Raw genomic sequence first — 23,450 nt, 5'->3', positions numbered from 1 at the left:
GTGAGTGGGTTCGTGTATCAGGTTTCCCTTTGGGCCTATCCGAATTTTTTCCTGCAACCATTTTCTGAAGGTTCAAATATAAGTTTGATTTGCTCCCCAATGATAGTGATAGCCGATCTGGTTCGAAATGTAAATTAGACTATACTTAGACCATACTATAAATTAGAATTATTTCATTTTTATTCTTATTTACTCAATAGTAGAAAATAAAATTACATTATTAACTACCAGTTGGCTTCCTACCAGGAGAATGTAGTAACTAACAAGGAGAGATAGAGATATTTTATTAATAAACTCGGAGAAAGAATTGTCATTCCGCGTGGGAGACCTGGGAGACCCGGGTTCGATTCCTAGCGGAAGCTCACGTGGTTCGGATTCCACGTTAATCAGTAGGTCCCGTCTCATATAGCTTCGCTGCTAAAAGGGATGTTAAACTCGAAATCCAATCCAAAGAACTGTCATTCCGATGAACACATCCGTTGAGTGTTGACTTATCATTTACGAAGTATATTGAAATATGTATGTTGCGTGTTATGTATTGTACTAATTACAAACAATCCACTATTTCTCTGTCCTCATAGTTTTTAGTTATCCATTAATTCAGGTAGTGTTTACTGGAACTAATGAACTATTGAACCTTTAGTTATACATTTTTGTCTTCCCTGTTACATTTGTTTTCAGATTGTCTTTTTTTTTCCGTACTGTTGAAGTTCCCCACGTCAAAATCAAGCAAAACAAATGGATTTGACATCGTGATCTCAGATTTTGATGAAATTTGCATGTTTGTTCCTTTTACGGATTTAAGTAAGCATATATATATATCGGGTATTGCAAAATAAGTGTTACAGCTCTTGGGAGGTGACTCCTACCACTGAAACAAGAAAAAAAGTTATTTTCAACTTTCGGCTATCGGACATAGTTTCGGATCTACAAGGTGCCAAAAGCGTGGGAAAACGACTTTCGGACGCCGATAGTTCGGAAACTATCCAACGTAAAGAGGGCGAATAAAAAATTCACTGAAGAAGTCATACCTGCTGTATTGAATTTTGCATGTTTCACAATCCTACCATGCACGCGTAGGGGATTCCCCAAAGGAACGTAGGTAGTCCCGGATAATCTGCCAAATGAAAATTCGCCTAAATGGATATGAATTGATAGGGTTACTACCAGGTAACAATAATTCGTTTGTATTAAGTCGATATCTGGAACAAATACAAAATGGCGGACACCTTCATGCCCGTTGTGTGGTTGCATAATCGCCAGGTACGGATGCTGGCCAACAATGACGTTCTGAGTATTAAGTGTAGCAAAATTGTACTCAAATGCTCTAGAAAGACACCTGGAGTGTCGGTAGAGCACAACAGATGAAGCAGGGTGATTCACATGTGTGGAAACACTTAACGAAAAATACCCAGAAATGCACTCGTACTCAGTAAAAGTGAGTTCAAAGCGTCAGAAATGTAAGGATTAGCGTCAAGAACATGAGAGCCATTGCTAATTCACCAATAATATTCTCTCAAACCGATGCAATATGATGCGCAAGGTTGCATACCGATAAGAATGCAACAACTGAGGCCAATTTGAAATTGTACAAGAGGACTCACAAAGAAATTGGGTAAACTAAAGGAATGTCACTAGTGGGATCGCATGATCGATATTGAAATGTGGCCAATGTGTGTGTTGATATCGACATGTAGCTAATGAACAAATGTCAACATAGACCAATACTGCAGGGACACCGTCTCACGTGCGAAAAATAGGAAACTACTCGGGTCTTGAATCTAAGGACGTGGGCTTCCAGTATGATTGGAGACTGCGACCACGCGAGCGAAAGCAAGCGCTCTAGCCCTGAGGCTTCGAGGGAGCCTCGCTTTCTCTGTATTCATTTCTTTGTGGAGTACCCGCTTTGTTTGGCAAGCCCTCTTGAACAGCCTCCCGACATGCTTGTGTGTTTCATTTTGTTATTAATACAGCACAATTGTAAACAATCAGAGTTTTAAGACGTTTCTTCCTATTTCTCATGTGGTTTTATTTTCCGTATGTATGATATTCCAGCAGTAGTGTTACATGTGCCAAATTGGTTCATTTTCGTCTTTCCCTTGCCATTTGCACCGTGTGTAAGATACGAATTTCTGGAGGTATTTCCCTATATTTCGAGTACGCCATATGCCCCAGAAGACGTGGGACATGTTACAAGTTTGTTATTTTCACGCTCTATCAGAATTTGAACCATGGATTTAGAGATTTCTTTCCATATATATCGACTGTGGGACAATGTTCCAAACAAAGAGGGACATTGATACAATCGTGTTCTAGTTACGTTTTACCAAAAAGTGCACCAGATGTAATAGCAGAATGTACAACGTTATTTTCCTAGTTTTTGCACGTGGGACGGTGTCCCAGCAGTAGTGGGACATGTTGACATTTGTCCATTAGCTTCATGTTGATATCAACACACACATTGGCCACATTTCAATATCGATCATGCGATCCCACTAGTGACATTCCTTTAGTTTACCCAGTTTCTTTGTGAGTCACCTTGCACAATTTCAAATTGGCCTTAGATGTTACATCCTTATCGGTATGCAACCGTGCAGATCATATTGCATCAGACTGATGGAATATTATTGGTGAATTGGCAACGGCTTTCATGTTCTTGATGCTATTCCTTACATTTCCGACGCTTTGAACTCAGGGTAACTTAATATGAGTGCGTTTCTGAACATTTTTCGTTAAGTGTTTTCACACATGTGAATCACCCTGCTTCATCTGTAGTGCTCTACCGACACTCCAGGTGTCTTTCTAGAGCATTTGAGTACAAATTCGTTACACTTAATACTCAGAACGACATTGTTGGCCAGTATCCGTACCTTGCGATTATGCAACCACACAACGGGCATGAAGGTGTCCGCCATTTTGTATTTGTTCCAGATATCGACTTAATACAAACGAATTATTGTTACCTGGTAGAAACCCTATCAATTCATATCCATTTAGACCAATTTTCATTTGGCAGATTATCCGGGACTCCTTATGTTCCTTTGGGGAATCATTTGCGCGTGCATGGTAGGATTGTGAAACATGCAAAATTCAATACAGCAGGTATGACTTCTTCAGTGAATTTTTTATCCGCCCTCTTTACGTTGGATAGTTTCCGAACTATCGGCGTCCGAAAGTCGTTTTCCCACGCTTTCAGCATCTTGTAGATCCGAAACTATGTCCGATAGCCGAAAGTTGAACATAACTTTTTTTCTTGTCTCAGTGGTAGGAGTCACCTCCCAAGAGTTTTAACACTTATTTTGCAACACCCGATATATATAAAGGTAACCAAGAAAGTTCTCTCACCCATCACCTTCGAACATCGATATGTCATCTAAAGCGTACCTGGAAGATCAAAAGTAGTCCCCATCAGCATCGACGACCTTCTGCCAACGTTCTGGAAGGCCATGAATTCCATCGAGGTAGAACTTGGTGGACCGTGAAGCGAAGAAGGTATAAAGTGCATTTTGCACCTGTACTAGGGATTCGAACTGACACCCTCTAAGGCGATTGTTCAAGGAATGGAACAGGTGATAATGGGACGGTGCAATAATCAGTGAGTATGGCGGATGCTATAGTGTTTCCCATCCAAGGCGTAGAATGGTGTCCCGGATCATCCTAGCCACGTGGGGCTCAGTGTTGCCCTGTAACAGGAGGACCCCTTTGTGATTCAGAAGTGTTTGCTCCAAAGGTTTGAGTTTTTCTTGAATACGGCTCAACTGCTGACAGTGGTTGATGGTCTGACCAGCTGGTAGCAGTTCCCGATGCACGATCTCGCGAGCAATCTACCAAACACAGCAGGACCATTTACCTAGATTCACAACATAAAGTAAATGGGGGCTGACCATTGACACGTTAGAAGTTAAAAAACAGTAACTTCTTTCACTATTTTACCTACAAAAGTAAAAATGTATAAGTATAATAGTGGTGGATCGTGGGAAAGGCATGAGCAATTCGGACCACAATTTTTTTTCTTTTAATTAGTAAATCAAGTCATTTATTTCAATCAGTTTCTTTTCTTTTTCCAAAACAATACAGCAGATCTACTAAGTTTAAAAAGTAAAAGGTTATATGTACTCTTATTCTGTATTAATCTAAATCTTGTTTCCATTTGTCCGTTGAGGAGAAGGGTGATCTTTTCTTACAATACATTCATATTTTTTCTGTGCTTCAGAACATAATATTCTGTTGTATAAACCAAACTGTCCTATTTTATGAACCAAACCGTCCTATATTTTTCAAGTCTTGTTGGGAGGCCTGTATCTATATGAATCAGCATTCTCTACAGTGAATACGATGAAAGGTAAGGAGCGGAACCGAATAACTGAGATTGTTCCGCTGATCACTTGATTTTGTGCTTGGGAGTGGCAGTTACGTTACATGATTTGCAAGATGATAAACTCACGAAACACAGTATGACTAAGGCTCCCAGACGTCTCAGTTTAGCCCCGACATCCCGGATTTACATTATCTGTACCCCTAGGAATTGTTCGGGACTTTAAATGTCCCGGTTTTCCTCTAAAGCGTAGGTTAATATAATTCGTGCAGTATTTTTTTTTTTTAATGCTTTCGTTGGTCATCGATATGAGCTGATAGGAATAATCTACTCTCTGTTATTCACTTTTGGTGGTTGTTGACTTATTATTTACATATATCATAATTAATTATGGTATTTCAGCATGAGCCAAGCGCATAATTATGAACAAATTATGAACCTACTGTAAATAGTAAGAGATACCGAGATGCTTTTTTTTTTTTTTTTTTTTTTTCGCAAAAGCTTCGGTGTTCCAAGAATAAGTTCCATCTCCTCCGTTAACCCTCTATTCAAACCGGAATTGGTTCAAATTAACTAATTCCAGTTTCAACGTTTATCGCCATAGAATGAAACGGTAACAGATAGCGAGAAGCTGTTCTTTGTAAACCATTCAGCGCCTCAGGGCAACATACCATGACTATCCGCAACCCTACCAAAAGTGGAACCGTTCAAATTTACTATCACTGGTTTCAAAACTATTTCTGTATAGGAAAAACGGCAAGAGGTGTTGAGAAGCAATCGATTTAACTTCTAAAGAATAGATACCATTTTCTCCGTTAACCCTCTATTGAAGTGGTTCAAATTAACTATTTGCGCTTTCAACTTTTATCACAATAGAGCAAAGATGGTAATATATAGCAATGAGTAATTTTCTTCAATCGATTTAGGGTCTCAAGAGAGCTTATTGTCATAACCTGAAACAATCTACCGAAGCCGTAAGTGGGTAAATTTTACTATTTCCGATTTCAGTACAATGTCCATAGCACAAAAAACGGTAAGAGAAACTGGTTATTACAGTCGATTGAGAGTCCCAAGAATAGGTTCCACTTTTTCCGTTAACCCTCTAGTCAAACCTAAAGTGGTTCAAATTAACTATTTTCGGTATCAACATTTATAGCCATAGAACAAATCGTAATAGATAGCGACAAATGGTTTTCTGCAATAGATTTAGCGTATTATCATGACTCAGAGCAGTCTACCGAAGCCGAAAGTGGTTGAAATTGGTTGAAATCTACTACTATTTCCGGTTTTCAACACTGATCTCCATAGAACAAAAACGGTAAGATATATCGAGATGCAGTTGTTTGCAATCGATTCAGTTTTCCAGAAATAGATTTCGTCTCTCCGTTAATCCTCTATATAAACCGGTTCAAATTAACCATTTCTAGTTTCAACATTTATCGCCATAGGACAGAAACGGTAATAGACAGTGATAAACTGTTATATATATATATATATATATATATATATATATATATATATATATATATATATATATATCATCGCAACTTTTAACATTCTACCGAAACCGGTTGAAATATACTAGTATTTCCGGTTTCAAATCTGATTTTTACAGAGCAGAAACTGAAAGAAATCGAGAAACCGTTTTTTGTAATTGATTCAGCATCACAAGAATAGGTTCTATCTCCTCCCTTAACGTTCTATTCAGATCGAAAAAGGTTCAAATTAACGATAGAACCAAAATAGTAAGAGATAGGGAGGGCTAACGGCATTTTGATATTGATTCAGCGTCCGAGGAACAGATTCTATCTTTGATCTTATTAGTCTATTGCTATCAGTAGGTGAAGGTGTCCTACTTCAAGTTTTAATGTTAAATTCAAATAGTTTAGAAGTCTAGTATAGTTTCACACTGGTGAAACGAAATTCACTTGTACCATTTAACATATGGCGCCTTATCAGTGTGGAGCCCAAACGGCTGGTGAGATTGAAAAAGTCAACCATTTTAGGTTAAAACCTCCTATTTACAGTGGCCTTCCTCCTCTTTCATTTCTTAGTATCTTTATTCAAAACGGTGTTAGCATATAGCCCTGGATTTTTTTATGCACCCTGTATATTTATTTATAAAGAAACTATATTGTTTTGAATAGTCAAAAGTATATTTTTTACTTTTAATCGTTTAAGTAAGAATAATCTTTCTGAAGTCACTGCGTTTTACTTTTTTCTCTTGAGTATTGACTTGTAGAATATGGAAATTCTAGATTAATTGTAACATCGGTTTATTCGAATTGAAATAAAAGAAAAACTGTATGTTATCTTACAGTACACTGTTTGGAAATAGTATAAATCATATATTTGCAGGTATATTATGCCAAAACCAAAGAGGGACAAGAGGTTGCTGTGAAAGTACAGTACATTGATCTTCAGGATCGATTCCATGGAGATGTTGCTACTGTAGACATATTACTGGCAATCATTGGATGGATGCACCCGAGCTTTAACTTCCATTGGGTATTAAGGGTATGTATTATAGCATATCCAGAAAATTTCATTCAGTAATATTGACGATGCAGCTCTGTGGTCACGAATGTGCACATATGCTTGATTCATTGGCAACCCTTTTTAGCTTTTGCTTCTAAGACAATGAGCCTGTCTGTTTTAGATCAGTTTCTTGTGAATAATAGAGTGAAATTCGTTTTGTCGGAATCGATTAGGCATTTTCGTTTATCGGAATTTCTACTTAATGACGATGTACAATGTTAAATCCCGCCCTTTGCTGCACCAATGCACTAGAAATTTTTGTTGGAAATTATTGTATAACACTCATGAAGTTGCTGAAACACTTTAAAGACACCAGTTGTTACATGTACTGTTAACCTAATGCCATCTTACGCTTAAGACCAGACCTATTTTATTTTATAAGTTTTAAAAAATACTTTTGACCTTCTTAAAAATTACACGTAAAGAAAACTTGTTCTCGATCTTAACTAGCTTGCGACTCGTTTTCTTGATAAATGTTTCTGAAGTTGTTTGAAATTACATAAAAATACCATGGTCTAAAACGTTTAGATACAGATATGATAATAGTGATATATTAAAGGTAACACCTTCTTTGTATCACTTTAAATAATTGAATTTAAATTATTTAACAGATAAAGTTTTTATAGCAATAATTCAAGACCCTAACTGATCTCTTGCTCACCATGCTTAAGGTTGAAACGGAGTTTTCTTATGCGGTTACATCTTAATAAACGACTTACACTAAAGAATACATATTGGAAAGTATGGCTTTACATTCAAACCTTTGAGGGTTGGTTTATTAGTTGATTTTAGACGTATTCTCACATGAATATCACTTCATAGTTGGTGAAAGACAACTGGAATTAATAGAGTTGGTAAACAGTGCGTTACTTTCTAATGTGTATTCTTTAGTGTAAGCGCTTTTTAATAAGACAACACCGGCAACCTTAAGCAAGCTATCAGTCAGGATCTTGAAATATTGATGCATCGAAAGTTTCATTAGGCATTAAATAATTGATAAGTGTCTACTGCTATCAATCACTAATTGATTTTAAAGTTTATGGTGTTTCTTTTTGTATAGGATTTAAAAGGAACTTTGGAACAAGAACTGGATTTTGCACACGAAGGACAGAATGCTGAGCGGTGTGCAAGAGAACTTTCTCATTTACCATACATCTACGTGCCACAAATAATTTGGGATAAAACTACCAAGGTAAGATATTCTACAGTAGTGAGCATCATCATTACCAGCACCACCACCACCTTGTGTTATTATTATTATTATTATTATTATTATTATTATTATTATTATTATTATTATTATTATTATTATTATTAAACGAGTAGAAATGGCTTTATTTATGTCTTTATAAATCTTTATGTGAATATTTTAATTGCAGCGACAGGCATTTGAGGCATAATTTTGAGCTGAACGTGTGATTTACTAAAATGAGTCAAAATTGCCTCATTCACAACACACATGCGGATATTTGTCCATAATATTGTAATGTTAATACGCAATTCTGTTCATTGAAAGATTTATTTTTTTTATTGTACAAGTTCGTGTTTTAGAGGATATAAGGACTTTGCATAATATGAATCAATAAAATCGTCCAGTGTATGTGTCATAATCTATTCGATATTTTGGAACTGTCATCCTTGTAGATGGCTGTCTAACAAATAGAACAACTTATAATGTGACGGTATAATGTCCAGGGAATGTGGGAATACTTAGCATTTTCTAATCAAGTCGAATAATGGTGTTGTAGATGATATTACTGAATGTGGCTTCACGTTGTTCTGAATCAGAATAATATTTCTGCGATTCACAAACGTTGACACGTTAACACGTGGCTTCACATTGTTCTGAAGCAGAATAACATATCTCCGATTCACAAGCAGAGTCTATTGACTACAGTTTTCAGTTTTTCATGCACTTTTCAATTGCTGCAAACCACGTTGGCATTGATCGTCTAGCGAGATAGCAACAGTTCGCGATGCACGATGCTCCAAAGTTGTCCACTAAACAGGTTCATTGAGTGATTACTGGGAGTTCAGTAGGGATATCAGCATCGAGGCTATTTGTCACCATCGCAATAAAATCATTGTCTGACATATTCTGTACATTAAACATTCAAGTAAAACCCTGTAAAAAGTGAAGCTCAAGTACAAATTCGACAAAATAAGAGATTAAAATAAAGAAACTAAAAATTAAAACAGGAGACCAAGAAAATAAGTCAAAAATAGCAATAATAGTAAAACATAATAGGAAACATTTAATAAGAAAAACCTCAGAGTACGTTAAATATTCCAGCCTCAAAAATAAAAGTGAAATATGATCATTAGAAACTGCATTATTCTCCGAAACGTGATCAAGATTTTTAGGCATTCTAAACGTTCTCTGAAGTCTGAGAATTCTGGACATTTTGTAAAAATGTGCTTAATACTCAGTGGGACAATGCGAACGGTCAGCGCCACGCACGAAATACGAATGTGTGAAATGAGGATGTTCGATACCAAACGTGTCAGGATCACTTCATCTCGCGAACAGTACGTGACGATGTCTCCCAGTTGCCCAAAAGAGGTTTTACTGCGTGTAGCTTATTATCATTGGTCTGGTTACAATCGCCTTGCCATTGAGAGTGGCTTCATTGGAGGAAAGGTACTAAAATCAAAACACATGAGAGAATGCTCTAATGTAACCTCTTCCAATGCTGTGTTTTGGCTGCTTTGTCTATACGCTTGTTTCCCAGATGCTGACATGTTCCCGCACCGAACAAACAACGTTGGCACAGCCTGTTGATGTAGCTGATGGCATCTCGGAAGAACGTTTCTCAATAAGCATGTTTACTAAAGACATTCTACAAACTTATAATGAAGATTTGTGAGTCAGTGCAAATAAACACACGACGCACAGTGGGAAAAATTGTAATTCTAGCGGCACAAAAAATCGTTGCACTGCAGTAAAGCGTGTTTTTGTATGTTTTTGCACTTTTTGTATTGTTATAAGATGTTGTTAGCGAATTAAATAATAAAACACCCATATTGTTACCAGTATGTACATTTATTTGAGAGAAATGGGCTAGTAGCAAAGTTTGCAGCAATACGTATTTACATCTTTGAAGCAGTATAAACCTTGTAACGAAGAAAACCAATACTATCACGTGTATATCTACTGATTTTACAGCAAAAACTAACATTAGCAGTGGTATACATATAAAGTAGTAATATGAACATATATGAAATTAATAAAGAAAACATAAATTATTACATGTATATCTATTTCTTTTAAAGAAAGAATTAACATTATGGTTGTGTATACAGATCTACCTCTTTATAGTAGCATGAACATTTGTTATGAAATTACTAAATAAAACACATATATTATTGTTCGTGTACCCACGTTTACTAGAGACAAAAATAAGCAAATATATTTGTAGTAGTATAAACCTTGAATGAATTTTACGAAGAAAACACAAAAGAAGATGTTGGTACATGCATATCGACGTTGTTTTAGAGAAGGACGTAATATAGTAATTTGGTATATGTATGTTCTCTTGTAGTAATATGAACCTTTTTATGAACTTAACGAGGAATTTTCCTACATATATAGCCACTTACTCCAGAGAAACAGAAAACAGAATGTTTGGTTTCTAATGGACCTTTAATAAAGTTAACGAGGAGAACATAACTCTTGCGATCCATACATAGTCACTTTGTTCAGAGAAGGAAGTAACGCAATAGTGTGGAATACGTATGTACTTTTTCTAGTAGTATATAAACCCTTTTACGAAATTAACGAATTAACATGTAGTGTGGCGTGAAGATAGTCACTCAACAAGAACTACACCTATATACACACACACACACAGGAATTCTATCCAATATGTTATAGCCATGTCATACGTATCTATACATTACATACGTATAGATAGTACATATTACCACTCGTACCTATTCGCTCTCGGAGCTTGAATCTTGAGTTACTGCATTAGGCTCAGATAGCAAGAGATCTAACAATAATTTTGTAACATCTGGTGAAAGAGGCTCTGTATGACTGCGATAGATATCAGTAGTTTGTGAGATTGAAGAAATTACGGGATCTGTAGAATACAACAATGTATGCAACAAGTCCCTTAAAGTTTGTTTGTTAGACATTTTGTGGTATTTCGTCCCGAAACTTCGTCTGCATTATGCCACACTTGAAATACCTTCCGACGTTTCATCGCCATATTTGCTTCAAAAAATCATATAAAATTAATAGGCAGATCTTGGCAGCTAGTTTTCTCACTATTAACTCTTTATAGTATGTAAATCAAAATAAAATAAAAATGAAGACGCCATCTCCCTACATCAGTTACTAAACGTTTTCACACATTATTCACAATAAGTAAAAACACATTTTTGAGCTTTATTAAGTTAAAGACGTATTTCAAACAGTCATAATTATAAAATAATACGACTACCAATATGCAAAGAATTACTTAAGTACCAAGTGCTAGATACATCCCAGAAATATTCAAAATCTCAACCAAACTGGCGAAGAGATGTTTTCGCAAGCGAGGAAATTTATAGCTTCATTTAGACACAAACGGAAAATGTATATATGATCAAATTTAATGACTCGTACACTCCTCACTAGCTCACTTATCACATTGTTTTCAATATATTGCGTGGACTCACTATCTCCAATTCATTAGGTATTGCCATTTTAGGCATAGGTATTGGTTGGTTTTTCGAATTTTCAGCCACTAATATGGCACTTTTACCCACTGTGCGACGCAGCAAAAGGTAAAGCGTATGTTTGAGGGCAAACTTACTTGCTGTTAGTTTAGCAGTGAATACTGAACACAGGGACCCAGACTAAATTCTGAACTGCCTTCATCCGTGATGAAGGGATAACTAACGAAAGTCTTACTTTTCGAGTAAAAATTAGGATACTGTTATAGCAACATTCCAGACTCTTGTTGGTATTCTTGTGTACTAATGTGCTATTCGGTGTGTGATGACAACTGAAGGTCAAGCCTTGGTAGAGTTAATAGCTATGGTAGAAGATCATAAATATGTAGGAACGAGCAGACGGGCACACAAATTCATGTTTGGTAAACAAGAATACCATGGACGTGTTGCTCGAAGACGTGCTGAATACCTGTCGTAAATCTGGCCACCGCGCAGCGGAAAGCTACAAGAATGCTCAGAAATACAACGCACATAGGGTGTATAATTTAAAAATCTCTCATGACAATAGACTAACGTTGGCTCGTTTAGACTATTAACAGGATTAGTAGGAATATACTAATGCCTAGCCAAATTCCTAGGTAATTAACAATATCAAGTTTCTTCAGTAGAGCGGAACGAGAAGATGAAGACACAATACAACCGTAGTCTAATTTGGGCCAAATTAATCTACGATACAATCGCAATAGAGTACTTTAGCATCCCAGGTGCAGTCGGAAAGAAAGTGAAGCATTATTAAAACTCAGGGACAAGAGTACTTAAAATTCCGAATGTGTGCTCATTTTAAGCGACGATCAACAGTCAAATCCAAAAATCGTACCGTCAACAATTGAGAGAAGAGGTCAGCGAGATACAAATCCGGATCTACAAGGCAAGTTCGTTGGTGACAGAAGTATACACACTTTTAATTTTTTTTCAACGAACAAGATGATTTAATGTTAGCTGCAGCTGTCGAATAAGGTATCTGGTGCTGCAGCAATAATCTAGATCATCAATATACAATAGATCACAGACAAACGTATGGATGTAGGTAGAGTACTATCGAATCCACAGCAAACAGCGTGACATTAAGAACAGTACTTTGGGAAACACCATTTTTTTTTTCTCCGTTATGCAGATGTTTTACAACTCTACAACGCCAAGGTGTGTCAAGCCTTTTTCCAAATCGGAAAATTTAGCAACAAGCTGCTGACGATGGAACAAGGCTTCTTAAATTTAGCTTTCGAGTTGAGCAAGATAATCTGATGATCCAAAAGTAGTTTTGGTTGATTTAAGTGGATTCATGTGTGCTAATTGTGACGGCACCGTGGATTATTGTAAAGAACCCAATTCTCAACGCACGTCGGTATTCTGTGAAACAAATCATTATCCTGATGAAACAACAAAGAAACACGATATTTGCTTGTGTCGCTTTTTGAGCATCAACTCATATGGAACCAGTCACCCAATTATAGCGTTTCGAAATCTAGTGGAGGCATTTGTGAGTGGTGTCTATACTACAATTCAATGCTTAACTTAATACCTCACATGTTTAGCCATATCAACATCGACAATTAGCTTTAGTGCCTTTTCCTCTATGATTTGTGAATGTGACGAATTTACATGCTGCGCTCTGGGAGGATTCATCGCCTTTCTTAAATTTGTTAAATAATGTTTGTACTATTCCGTCTTCACCACACCTCCGCTGAATGGTTACCATATTTTTGTTTCCGTTTCAATACGTTTGTTGCTCTAAACTTAAAGTGTACAGGCCTGTATTACGCTGTTTGGGGTTTCCCAGTTCGACTCCTCTCACTAAGTACGAGAATGAGAACCAGTTGGCGATAAGAAAAACTCACTAACACGTTACTTATTATTATTTATTTATTTATTCGAAACAAAAGCGCTTCATCACGTGGAACACCGAAAATAAAATTTTCCCGGAGACTTCACATTCCTGTAAGGCAATAATCCCAAACGGTGTATCGCGCAGTCCCGTAAGATATGTCACAATATTTTAGACGACGACGACGACGACCACCACCACCACCACCACCACCACCACCACCACCACCACCACCACCACCACCACCACCACCACCATCATCATCATCATCATCATCATCATCATCATCATCATCATCATCATCATCATCATCATCATCATCATCATCATCATCATCATCATCATCATCATCATCATCATCATCATCATCATCATCATCATCATCATCATCATCATCATCATCATCATCATCATCATCATCATCATCATCATCATCATCATCATCATCATCATCATCATCATCATCATCATCATCATCATCATCATCATCATCATCATCATCATCATCATCATCATCATCATCATCATCATCATCATCATCATCATCATCATCATCATCATCATCATCATCATCATCATCATCATCATTATTATTATTATTATTATTATTATTATTATTATTATTATTATTATTATTATTATTATTGCTGCTGCTGCTGCTTGAGCATATTCGGACGTCTGTTGAGTATCATCAGGCAACAAGAATCATGCAGAAATAATGGCCTATTGTAAGAAAGCCATGTACAGTCAGGATTGAGCAAAAGAATGTATCGTTTAGTTTTTGCTTTTTAAAAAAGAAATGAAAAACTTTCATATCAAGACATGTTAGTGAAAGCCAACGTTCTAATGAAACAAGTTTAAATAGAGGTAATATACTCTTATCAATATTGCGTGTAAGCAAACAGTCGTGCAGCGCAATCATACACGTTAACTGTCTTGAAATCTCGAAGTCATTAAAAAATGATGAACAAAACATAACCATAAACCATATGCCATGTATTCATGTATTCAACCATAAATTGCCATAATTTGAAAAAAAAAAGACTACTGAAAGAATAGCTTCTGAAGTTAATGGACAGGAAATTTCTAAACTATAAGCAAACGTATTTGTCATTGTATTGTAGCGAAAATATATATAAAAAAAATATAGTATCATGTAATTTTTGTTTTATTCACATGATCTAAATTAAAAAGTATTTTGCATTATTAATTTATGTATTGTTTTAATACAATGTATGTCATTTTTCAAAATATAAATTGTAACGTATTTTGGAAAATCTTCTTTAATTGAGTTTTGGCAACAATCCTTCCGTTTCTTTTTTCTCTCAAAAGATGTCAGTTTATCGTTTAGGTACGACAGTTTTCACTATTTTCACAAGAATTTTGAGATTTCAAAATAGCCCACTAATATTAAAGCAATCGATGTAGCTTACCTCTGCTTATTGTACTCTTCTTCTACCTATTTCAAGCTTGACGACGACTGCAGGTGCATTTAAATGCATGTGTGCATGCTCTGTGTTATTCTTTGCATATATGGAATTTGCAGGTGTGCTTTATTTCTATTAAAAATTCTGTGCGCAATTCGAAGTTTTGATAATATTTTTCAGAGGATCTTGACTGCTGAATATATTCATGGTATCCACGTTGGCGATATTGACAGTCTAAAGAAGGAAGGTTTTTCCCTAGCTGATGTTGATGATAAACTAGTTAGAGCATTTGCTGAACAAATTTTTCACACAGGGTTTATTCATGCTGACCCTCATCCAGGCAACGGTAAGTAGGTGAGACTTCATTTTGCATCAAGTAAATAAGAAACATTTTACACCAAATGAAATGATTGGACTTTGAGGAGAGATTTTTTTTTAAGTGACAGTTGTATAAATTATAACTTGGAATGTTAAAATTGCTCGTGTATATATAGAAAGAAATCAGTTGTAGGTTAATAAGTAGTGTAAGTTTCTAGAAGGCGAACACTATATTTTCAGGTGGAAATAAAAAAATAAGGATTCATGAACACAGTAATCTTAAAACCTATTAGATTTTTTTCAATGTAAATTTAACAGAATAAAGATCTAAAATTTCAGTAATCTTTAAATATTGTAACTTCCATAGCCGTTACGCAAATGATAACTTCTATGATTTATTGATATATTTATTTTATGTTTCAGGTAACATGGTAGAAATCGTACTACTTTACATATCTGTTTAAAATTGTAAAGCTATACCCTATTTTTAAAGAAATAAAATAAAATAAAAACATTTAAAAACGTTTACTGTCTGTAAGAAAAAATGCACACATACCCCTCTTTACACCTCGTATTCAAAATTGTGAAGAACGTTTAATGATAATTTTTCGAAAACAATATCTGATGTTATTACATGGCTTTATTAAATTGTTACATTAGTGCTGCGTCATCTTTAAAGCTAGGTTGCCATGCTGCAAGAATCTCGTAGCTGTCATGCAATCCCATTTTTCTATTTATTGTTTTCACAGTACAACTTTCTGAAAGCAAGAAAGATATCTCCACCCGTGCAGCATTGCACTCTACTGGACAAATAGTGAAGAATCCGTCGTTTCGGAAGCGGGGAAACAGGTCTTTTCTTTGTGAGTGGGAGGGCGATAGCAGGTAGCAAGCAAGATGACCCAGAAAGTTGCACATGGTTTGACGCCTTGCAAGATGAAAAAATTGTTGCATGTCCCTTTCAAGACTATGTTTACATGGAGAAACATTGTAGGGTTGCAGGATTTTTTTTAAAATGATAGCTACAAGATTCTTGTAGCATGGCAACAAAGCTTAATAAATTTCGTTTTTGAGGCAAGTAGAGTGCAATGTGCAACCAGGTTGTGCCTCTCCGTCTTCTCTAAGAACCTCTATTATCTCCTATAAGGAAAATTCTAATATTTAATAACTTATAATTTGTTCAGTGTTTTTTAAACATACATAACTATAACGTGTTGTGAAAATGTCGTTGGGCTTTTGTAAAATTTTGCTACATTTACCAGAAAAAGTCAAGTTGAAACATTACATTCTGGAGTAACTTGATTAAAACGAACATATTTTTACAGATTAATTTTTCCTGTCCCAATTTTTGCATAATTAACAGCACTCAAAGGTACAATAGACAGCGATATGTCAGAGGGGATTCTTAGAATTCCTTTATGTTGTAGCAAAATTAACAATTCTGCAGACCTTTAAAAAAAAAACCGTGATATTTTACAATATACGCTCCTGAAGTTAGTACTACACTTACCTGGCCGAGAGTATTTCAATCACGTTTCAACATTGGCTTCCAAAGATATCTTATGTTCAGGTTGTCGACTGTCTACAATCTTCGAAATTCAGGGTTTCTTGAATTCTTTTACATTTAATAGAATGCAGAAATGCGAGAGAAGAAATTTCATGTTTTGTCATATTTTCATTAAAAATTTATATACCTCTGAAAGTAAAAACCAAGAACTGGTTTCTTTTCATAAACAAGCATACACCAAGATTACCTACAAAAGGTTATGTTCATAATCTAGTATGTGACCTATGACGTATTCGTGACGTTGAGTGGCGACAAGAAATCCGGGAAAGCCGGGAATGGTGGAATGAAGAAAGTGGGAGTAAACTCGAGAGAACCCGCGCACGGTTTTTGTTCACCACAAAGCCCACTTGGTGCGATCGAAGCTGGGATCGAACCAGAGGTGAACGTTGTCCGCCAAAGTTTAAGTTATTTGTAATCATGCGTTAGTTTAGTCCCTAAGTAGTTAAGTAGACCTATATTAATATCGGAGTTCTGACATGAATTATTATTTTAGTATTATTAAAAAAAGTGTAAATCCTAGTTTATAAAGGCAAGGCTAAAGAAGACGGAAAATTAATAATTTCATGGGGAGAAATAAATTATGGCAATGAAATTATTTATGAATTGATGAACACCTAAGCACTAGTCGAGATTCCAAGCCGTGATTGGCGTATCATGTGCTATCAGGCAGTTTTCAACAAACATTATATATCATTGTGAAAGTTTTTCTCATATAACTTGTAGGAAAGAGAAAACAAACATTAGGTCCCAGCCGTACAATTTAATAAATTTGTGCCGGATTTCCTGTAGACAGAGAATCAAATAATATGTGTAATTGGAGCTTGCCATTAAGTACGTATATAAAATAATAGTCGCTGATTCGATCAAAATGAAGGCTTTCTGATTAAATTCCGAATATATCCATGAGCCCATATTATACTGAAGCAAGTAACAGTGAAGAGTGCGGAGAAAATTGTGGCACGCGTCACATTAATAAATCACCCTTCAGTGATACTTTCATTTATATTTTTTTTTTAGAAAAATGCAATTTACCTAGGTATATATATTATGTTCTTTTGCTTTATCGTGGCAATAAGTTTTCATGAACCTTTTCTATTGTTAGAAGTATTCAAATCTTTTATTTGTGTTACGTAGCAGCCACATTCGTATAACAATAATTACATATCAAACTCACACAAAACGGCTACAAAAGAAATATTTTAAAAGTAATATGTTGGTGAGGTTCAACAATTTCAGTTCTCTTAGTCATTTATTTATGTTCAAATAATGTGTCTAAGAGAATACTATTGAGTAGTGCTACTATATTTTTCTTATATATATATATATATATATATATATATATATATATATATTAGGCATTTATGATATTTTTCTACTTTTTTACAGTTTTAATAAGGAAAGGGAAAAATGGCAAAGCAGAGGTGGTGCTTCTAGATCATGGATTGTATGAATACCTTCAAACGCCAATTAGAACGATATTGTGCAATTTCTGGAAGTCAATCATTCTAAACAATTATGAGGACATGAAGAAATACGCTGCCGAACTTGGTGCCCAAGGTATTTACTAAGAAACACGTAGAAGCTGTGTAGAATACGAAAAAAAAAAATCATTATAGATGATACTTAATTTTGCATGCTAATATTCAGTCATGTGGACATTTTACTGCTGCTTTTGTGATCTTTAATTTTCTTTCTTTTCCAACCTATCTGATGGAAAAGAGCTGTACTTTTTACAAGTATGTGATTATGATTGTTTATATGTATTGTGTGATTTTGTGTTTATATGTGTGTGATGTTTCTACTATTTACTGTTTAGCTTATCATCTTTCTCTAGAAGGGTATGTAGTTTCCATAGGAACTTTTAGTGAATGCAGAGTTATTCAGTTGTAATTAAAATACGCATTTGTTTATTGAAGTCAATTATCTTTTTACATTAAGAGTTTTCTTTTTCTTTCAATCTCCTAGATTATGTCCTTTTTGCTGAAATACTAACGCAGAAGCCTCTTCAATATATAGGCTTAAAGTATGCTAGTACACTTACGAAGGAGCAACTAACGTATATGCAACAAATGGCAGAACAACGTTTTGACAAGATAATGGATATCATACGTTCCATTCCAAGGAATATGTTACTTGTCATTAGGTGAGTATAACATCGAGATATTTCGTAAATTAGTATCTGAATCTGGAAGTGTGTAGTGTAGGAAGTCCATTGTGGCTATACTCCACGAAGGTGTTGTTTTTCAAGGTCGAAATGGTGTACCCAGTTTTCATCACCTGTGAAAATATTGTTCACGAACTTACCACATTCACGTGGCGCTGAAGCAATTGTATGCAAATCCATTCTGTTGTGTTTCATGTCAGAAGTCAGATTTCGCGGCTCCCACCATGCACAAATTTTCCGGTATCCCATGTTTGTGGTTATCGCCTGCACTGTCTCCTCTAAGATGGCACATTTCATAGAAAGCTCTGTCTGTATGATGCGCCGGTTCTCTAGAATCAGTTCATCAACACGATTGCAATGGGGTTCGTCCACAGCAGTGCGTGCCTTGCCACTTTGTTGTTTGTCAACAAGGCAAGGTTCGCTTTCGTAGGTTTTCTGTACAAGCACGAACATCCCAACTTTTTACGGTACTGATGTCTACACAGTCCTTTCCGTAAACAACCATCATTCAACGATGCATACTAATAGGGAACATCTGCTGTAAGAATTTTGATCACTGTAGTACGCTACTTCAGCCACCAAGTGTTGTTACATGCCGCTAAGTTTCTTGATATAGTTCTTGGACATCAGCCGTGACCAGTTCGAAACCTGTAACATATCAAGAAAAAGTGCCATTAGTTCAATGCGATGGTACTCAACCAAGTATTTGTTTACTTCCTAGAAAACAAATAGGAGACATTAATTGTCAGTGTATATAGCCGCGAGGAAACTCATTTTCATAACGCATGCTGCATGCTTTCTTTGAGGCTTCTCAAATGGATCTATTGCTTGGAATCGAAATTAAAGCGAAAAAGTGAATTGATCCAACTTTTTTGAAATGTTTGAAGGTAAGTTTCGTTATAAGTGTCCATTTTAATTAAATATCGTGTTCATTTAGGAATTATTTCTCTTGGTTGAGGTTGAAATCGGTCGAGTTGAAAACGTTAAAATCCCCAAACTTAATTTTAAAAGAAAAGGAAAGAACGTTTCTGACTTCTACTCTGCACAGGATCATTAGTTCAAATTATTCATAAGCTAGGGTAGAGAAGAGAAAATCTATGTCAAAAGCATAGCTATCCCCACCAAGCAAGCATGTATAAAGGATACCAAAACAAGCGCGCACTAATTCCATGTAGCATCAGCACACATTCAGTTCTTCTTCAGACAATCGAAGAAGTCCAAGTTAAGGTTGATTAGGAACCAAAATACTAAATCGAAGACTCATAAAAAGTGTTATTTAATTTAATAAGTTGATAGTTTTTCCTTATTGTGAATTACAACTGGACAAAGTATGACGCAGTTCTTTATTACATGGTACAATTCTTGTCCAAGCATTTATCATGTAAAGAATGCTATCGTTAGAACTTGTTAAATATTGTAACACTGATTCGTTAAATATTGTAACACTGATATTCAGAGAACTATCTTATCCAGATATCTCTCTTAGACCACTTTCGCATACTCTTGGATATTTTTACATAATTACAAATCATTTTTATCAGCTGTGTTCAATACGTCAGAAAAACTAGTAGAAAACACGAAAATTTAGAAGTGACATATATTCTCAGACTAATGTTATATTTTTGTAACATCAATATTCAATGAATCATCAGACTACGAATCTGTGAGCGAACATTTTCTTTCATTATTAGCTAAAGTTTGGTTGAATAGTATCCGCTTAGTTCTTTCTACCCAGTTCATTTCATGCTTGTTTTTTCCTTTTAGTAACTCTTTTTTTATTATTATTATTATTTATTAAATTTTGCCGAACTCTCCAAGGTCTCTTTAGCACATGCTTCTGGAAATGTCTCTTCCACGCCACATTTTGCCTAATAATTATAAATTAGTGTTGTTATAGACTGTCTTCAATACTTGTCAGAAAATCTAGCAGTGAACATGAAAATAAATAAAAGACGTATTAACTCAAACGAAGAAAATGTGGAAGAATATTCCGACTGCGCCATGCTTTTCGGTGTAAAAATTAAACTAACTCAAGTGCTTTTGTCAAACGTATGTGTTTCCAGCCTCAATGAAAGTAAGAAGTGAATTTAAAAAATGAACGCTCATTATTGACGTTATGGAGTTAACCAGTTTCGAAACAATCAAGAAATTTAACACAAGTGAATACATTAAACTATTTATGAACTACTAATGTGCAAGAGCTGAATAAGACGTAGTTATTTACGTCGGTACAGTGTCATGGTTTACCATACGACCTTCTGCTACATGTATGGAAGGTGTCTGTTGCCTAAGCACGCCTATCTTGTCGAGATTTCGTAGGGACCGTTCTGTGACTTAGATTATGGCTTCTCTTGTTCGTAATACTTCCAGTAAAGTAGTACTTACATCTTAACGAAAAAATCGTGATCACACGGACTTAAGTCCGGAAAATACATCGTGTTCGAGTTCTCCCCTCCCGCCATCGCAAATTATACATGGTGTCTTTAAGAGTGTTGGTCGACAGCTGGCATTATCATGGAAGATGGACATCGTTGTCAGCAAGTGCCGTCGCTTTCTCCTCAGTGCGAGACGATGTGGTGTTGCAAGAAATTACAATAGTAGGTTATATCAACCGTGTCCCCGTGATGTACTAGTCGTATGCTCAATAACATTACATTCATAACAGCATCTTGCGTTGACTTTGGACGAGGAGATCCAGGATGCTTCCACTTGTTGGATTGTCGCTTTAAGTGTATTTCGCACAAGCAAGACCACATTTTGTCCATAGTGACGATCTGTCCAAGGACGTTGTCACTTTCCCTTTTCTAACGGTGCAACAAATCCTGTGAAAATTACTGTTTGCACCTCGGCAATTTGATAGGGATACTTATTATGCTGCAACTTTGTGGAACACAAGAATGTTGTGTAGGGGCACAGTTTTGTGACATATACCTACTCATTCGCGCGCACTCCATCGGCGATCCACCGCCAGCAACGGCAACAACAAAAAGGATTGTGTAGTTACTTACGCGTCTCACAGACTCCCGACCATGTGGTACCATTCTATGTAAACATCTCCTTAAGACTCATGAACTTTTCTTAAAGCTCTTGAAACCCGTCCTACTTACGACACTGCAGTATGTGATTGAGGACCTTTCCCGGTCACCATGTTTGCTTATTTAATCTTCCGTTATCACCTACCAAATACTAGTGGCTGTCTGACTCACGTATCTCACGTTTGTTGTTGTTTGTTGAAGTTTAGAGTCTTTTCAGCACCTTGTCTCTATGAGACGTAAACCTACAATTTAAGGTGAATTGAACCCCGTAATACATTCAATACTCTCCAACCAGAAATAGAACCTGGGACTCCATGCATCGAAGACGCGTACTCTGGCCGAAGATGAATCAAGAAGGTATGCCTTTCACGTGACAGCAAAGTTACCACAATTTTTTATTTGTCCTGTGTATCTTTTTACTGTTATTGAACGTACTACACTTCTGTTGTTTTGGATAAAGGAAGAAAAATGTTAAGTTTAGTGAAATAATTTCGTCATATAACACTCAGACTACAGTATACAGTAGTGTTGAATGTGTATTTATGTAAATTTGCAATATCAATTTATTTAAAACTTCTAAATGCTCAAGGGCATGGACGACAGGAGTGCTTCGATGCTCGAGCATTCCCCAGAAATTGTTGGGTGCTCAGCATCCACATAAAAAAAAAAAAAAAAATAAGAAAGAGAAAAGACAAAGAAAGAAAGGAAGAAAAGAAAGAACATTCTTAAATTTAACCTCATTTCTTAAATCATAGTAGGACCCAATATTTTCATAGATCGGAGAGGAGGGGAATATAAAGTTTGGACATTCTTTACAACAGATGAAAACATGTAAAATTTCGGAATAGTAGAGTTAAAGTAAATGACAAATTGAACGAGAGTTTCTCCGTTTTATCTTCAAATAAAATTTTTCATACTTATATCACAAGTGGTTGGCATTCAGAATGGTGTGACGAGAATCAGATCGGGGTTTAGAATCCTAGAACCTCCCTGGTTACGCCGCTATACTCTCATTCAAGAATACAAATTTTTCACTGTGAAACAAGGAAAAAAGAAAACAAAGACAAAGATGCTCAAATCTTTTCCAAAAACGGTCCTCTTGTAAATGCTCGTAGCTTTGCATAGCTAAATGACAATGTTTGTTTATTATTATTTATAACAGTATATTTAAGTAGAAATGCTAATATATATTCCCTCTTTTGTAAAACAGGAATATGAAAATTATCTGTTCCATTGTTAGCTAAATGACAAATGTTTGTTCGTTATTATTATTTTTTATAACAGTATATTTAAGTAGAAGGCTAATATATATTCCTTCTTTTGTAAAACAGGAATATGAATATTATCCGTTCCATTGTGATGGAACATGGTGACCCAGTTGATCGCTATACGATCATGGCTCGTCGTGCTATTCAAGGAGCTTTTGTTGTAGATCACGCAACTATATGGCATAGGATAGCAAGTTTATATCAGAGAGTGGATTTTGAATATAGACTATGGTAAGTGTGGTAACACATCATTGCAAAATATATTTGCGTCTATTATAAT

At 35.7% G+C, this 23,450-nt stretch overlaps 1 protein-coding gene across 1 annotated transcript in view; it reads left to right on the top strand.

Moving 5' to 3' along the window:
• Window positions 1–23,450, top strand: part of LOC145690522 (putative aarF domain-containing protein kinase 5) — a 125,495-nt gene that overhangs the window by 97,786 nt on the left and 4,259 nt on the right. The window contains exons 5-10 of the mRNA XM_081765480.1: window positions 6,674–6,832; window positions 7,914–8,045; window positions 15,002–15,167; window positions 18,090–18,260; window positions 18,669–18,846; window positions 23,234–23,401. Of these exons, the coding sequence (XP_081621606.1) occupies window positions 6,674–6,832; window positions 7,914–8,045; window positions 15,002–15,167; window positions 18,090–18,260; window positions 18,669–18,846; window positions 23,234–23,401 (974 nt within the window). The remainder of the gene's footprint in view (window positions 1–6,673; window positions 6,833–7,913; window positions 8,046–15,001; window positions 15,168–18,089; window positions 18,261–18,668; window positions 18,847–23,233; window positions 23,402–23,450) is intronic.

The sequence above is a fragment of the Thermobia domestica genome, chromosome 7 (genome assembly GCF_964235325.1).
Source record: "Thermobia domestica chromosome 7, izTheDome1.hap1.1, whole genome shotgun sequence".
Classification (NCBI taxonomy): domain Eukaryota; kingdom Metazoa; phylum Arthropoda; class Insecta; order Zygentoma; family Lepismatidae; genus Thermobia; species Thermobia domestica.
The sequence above is the reverse complement of the archived record's forward strand: the minus strand, read 5'-3'. Positions and strand labels throughout refer to the sequence as shown.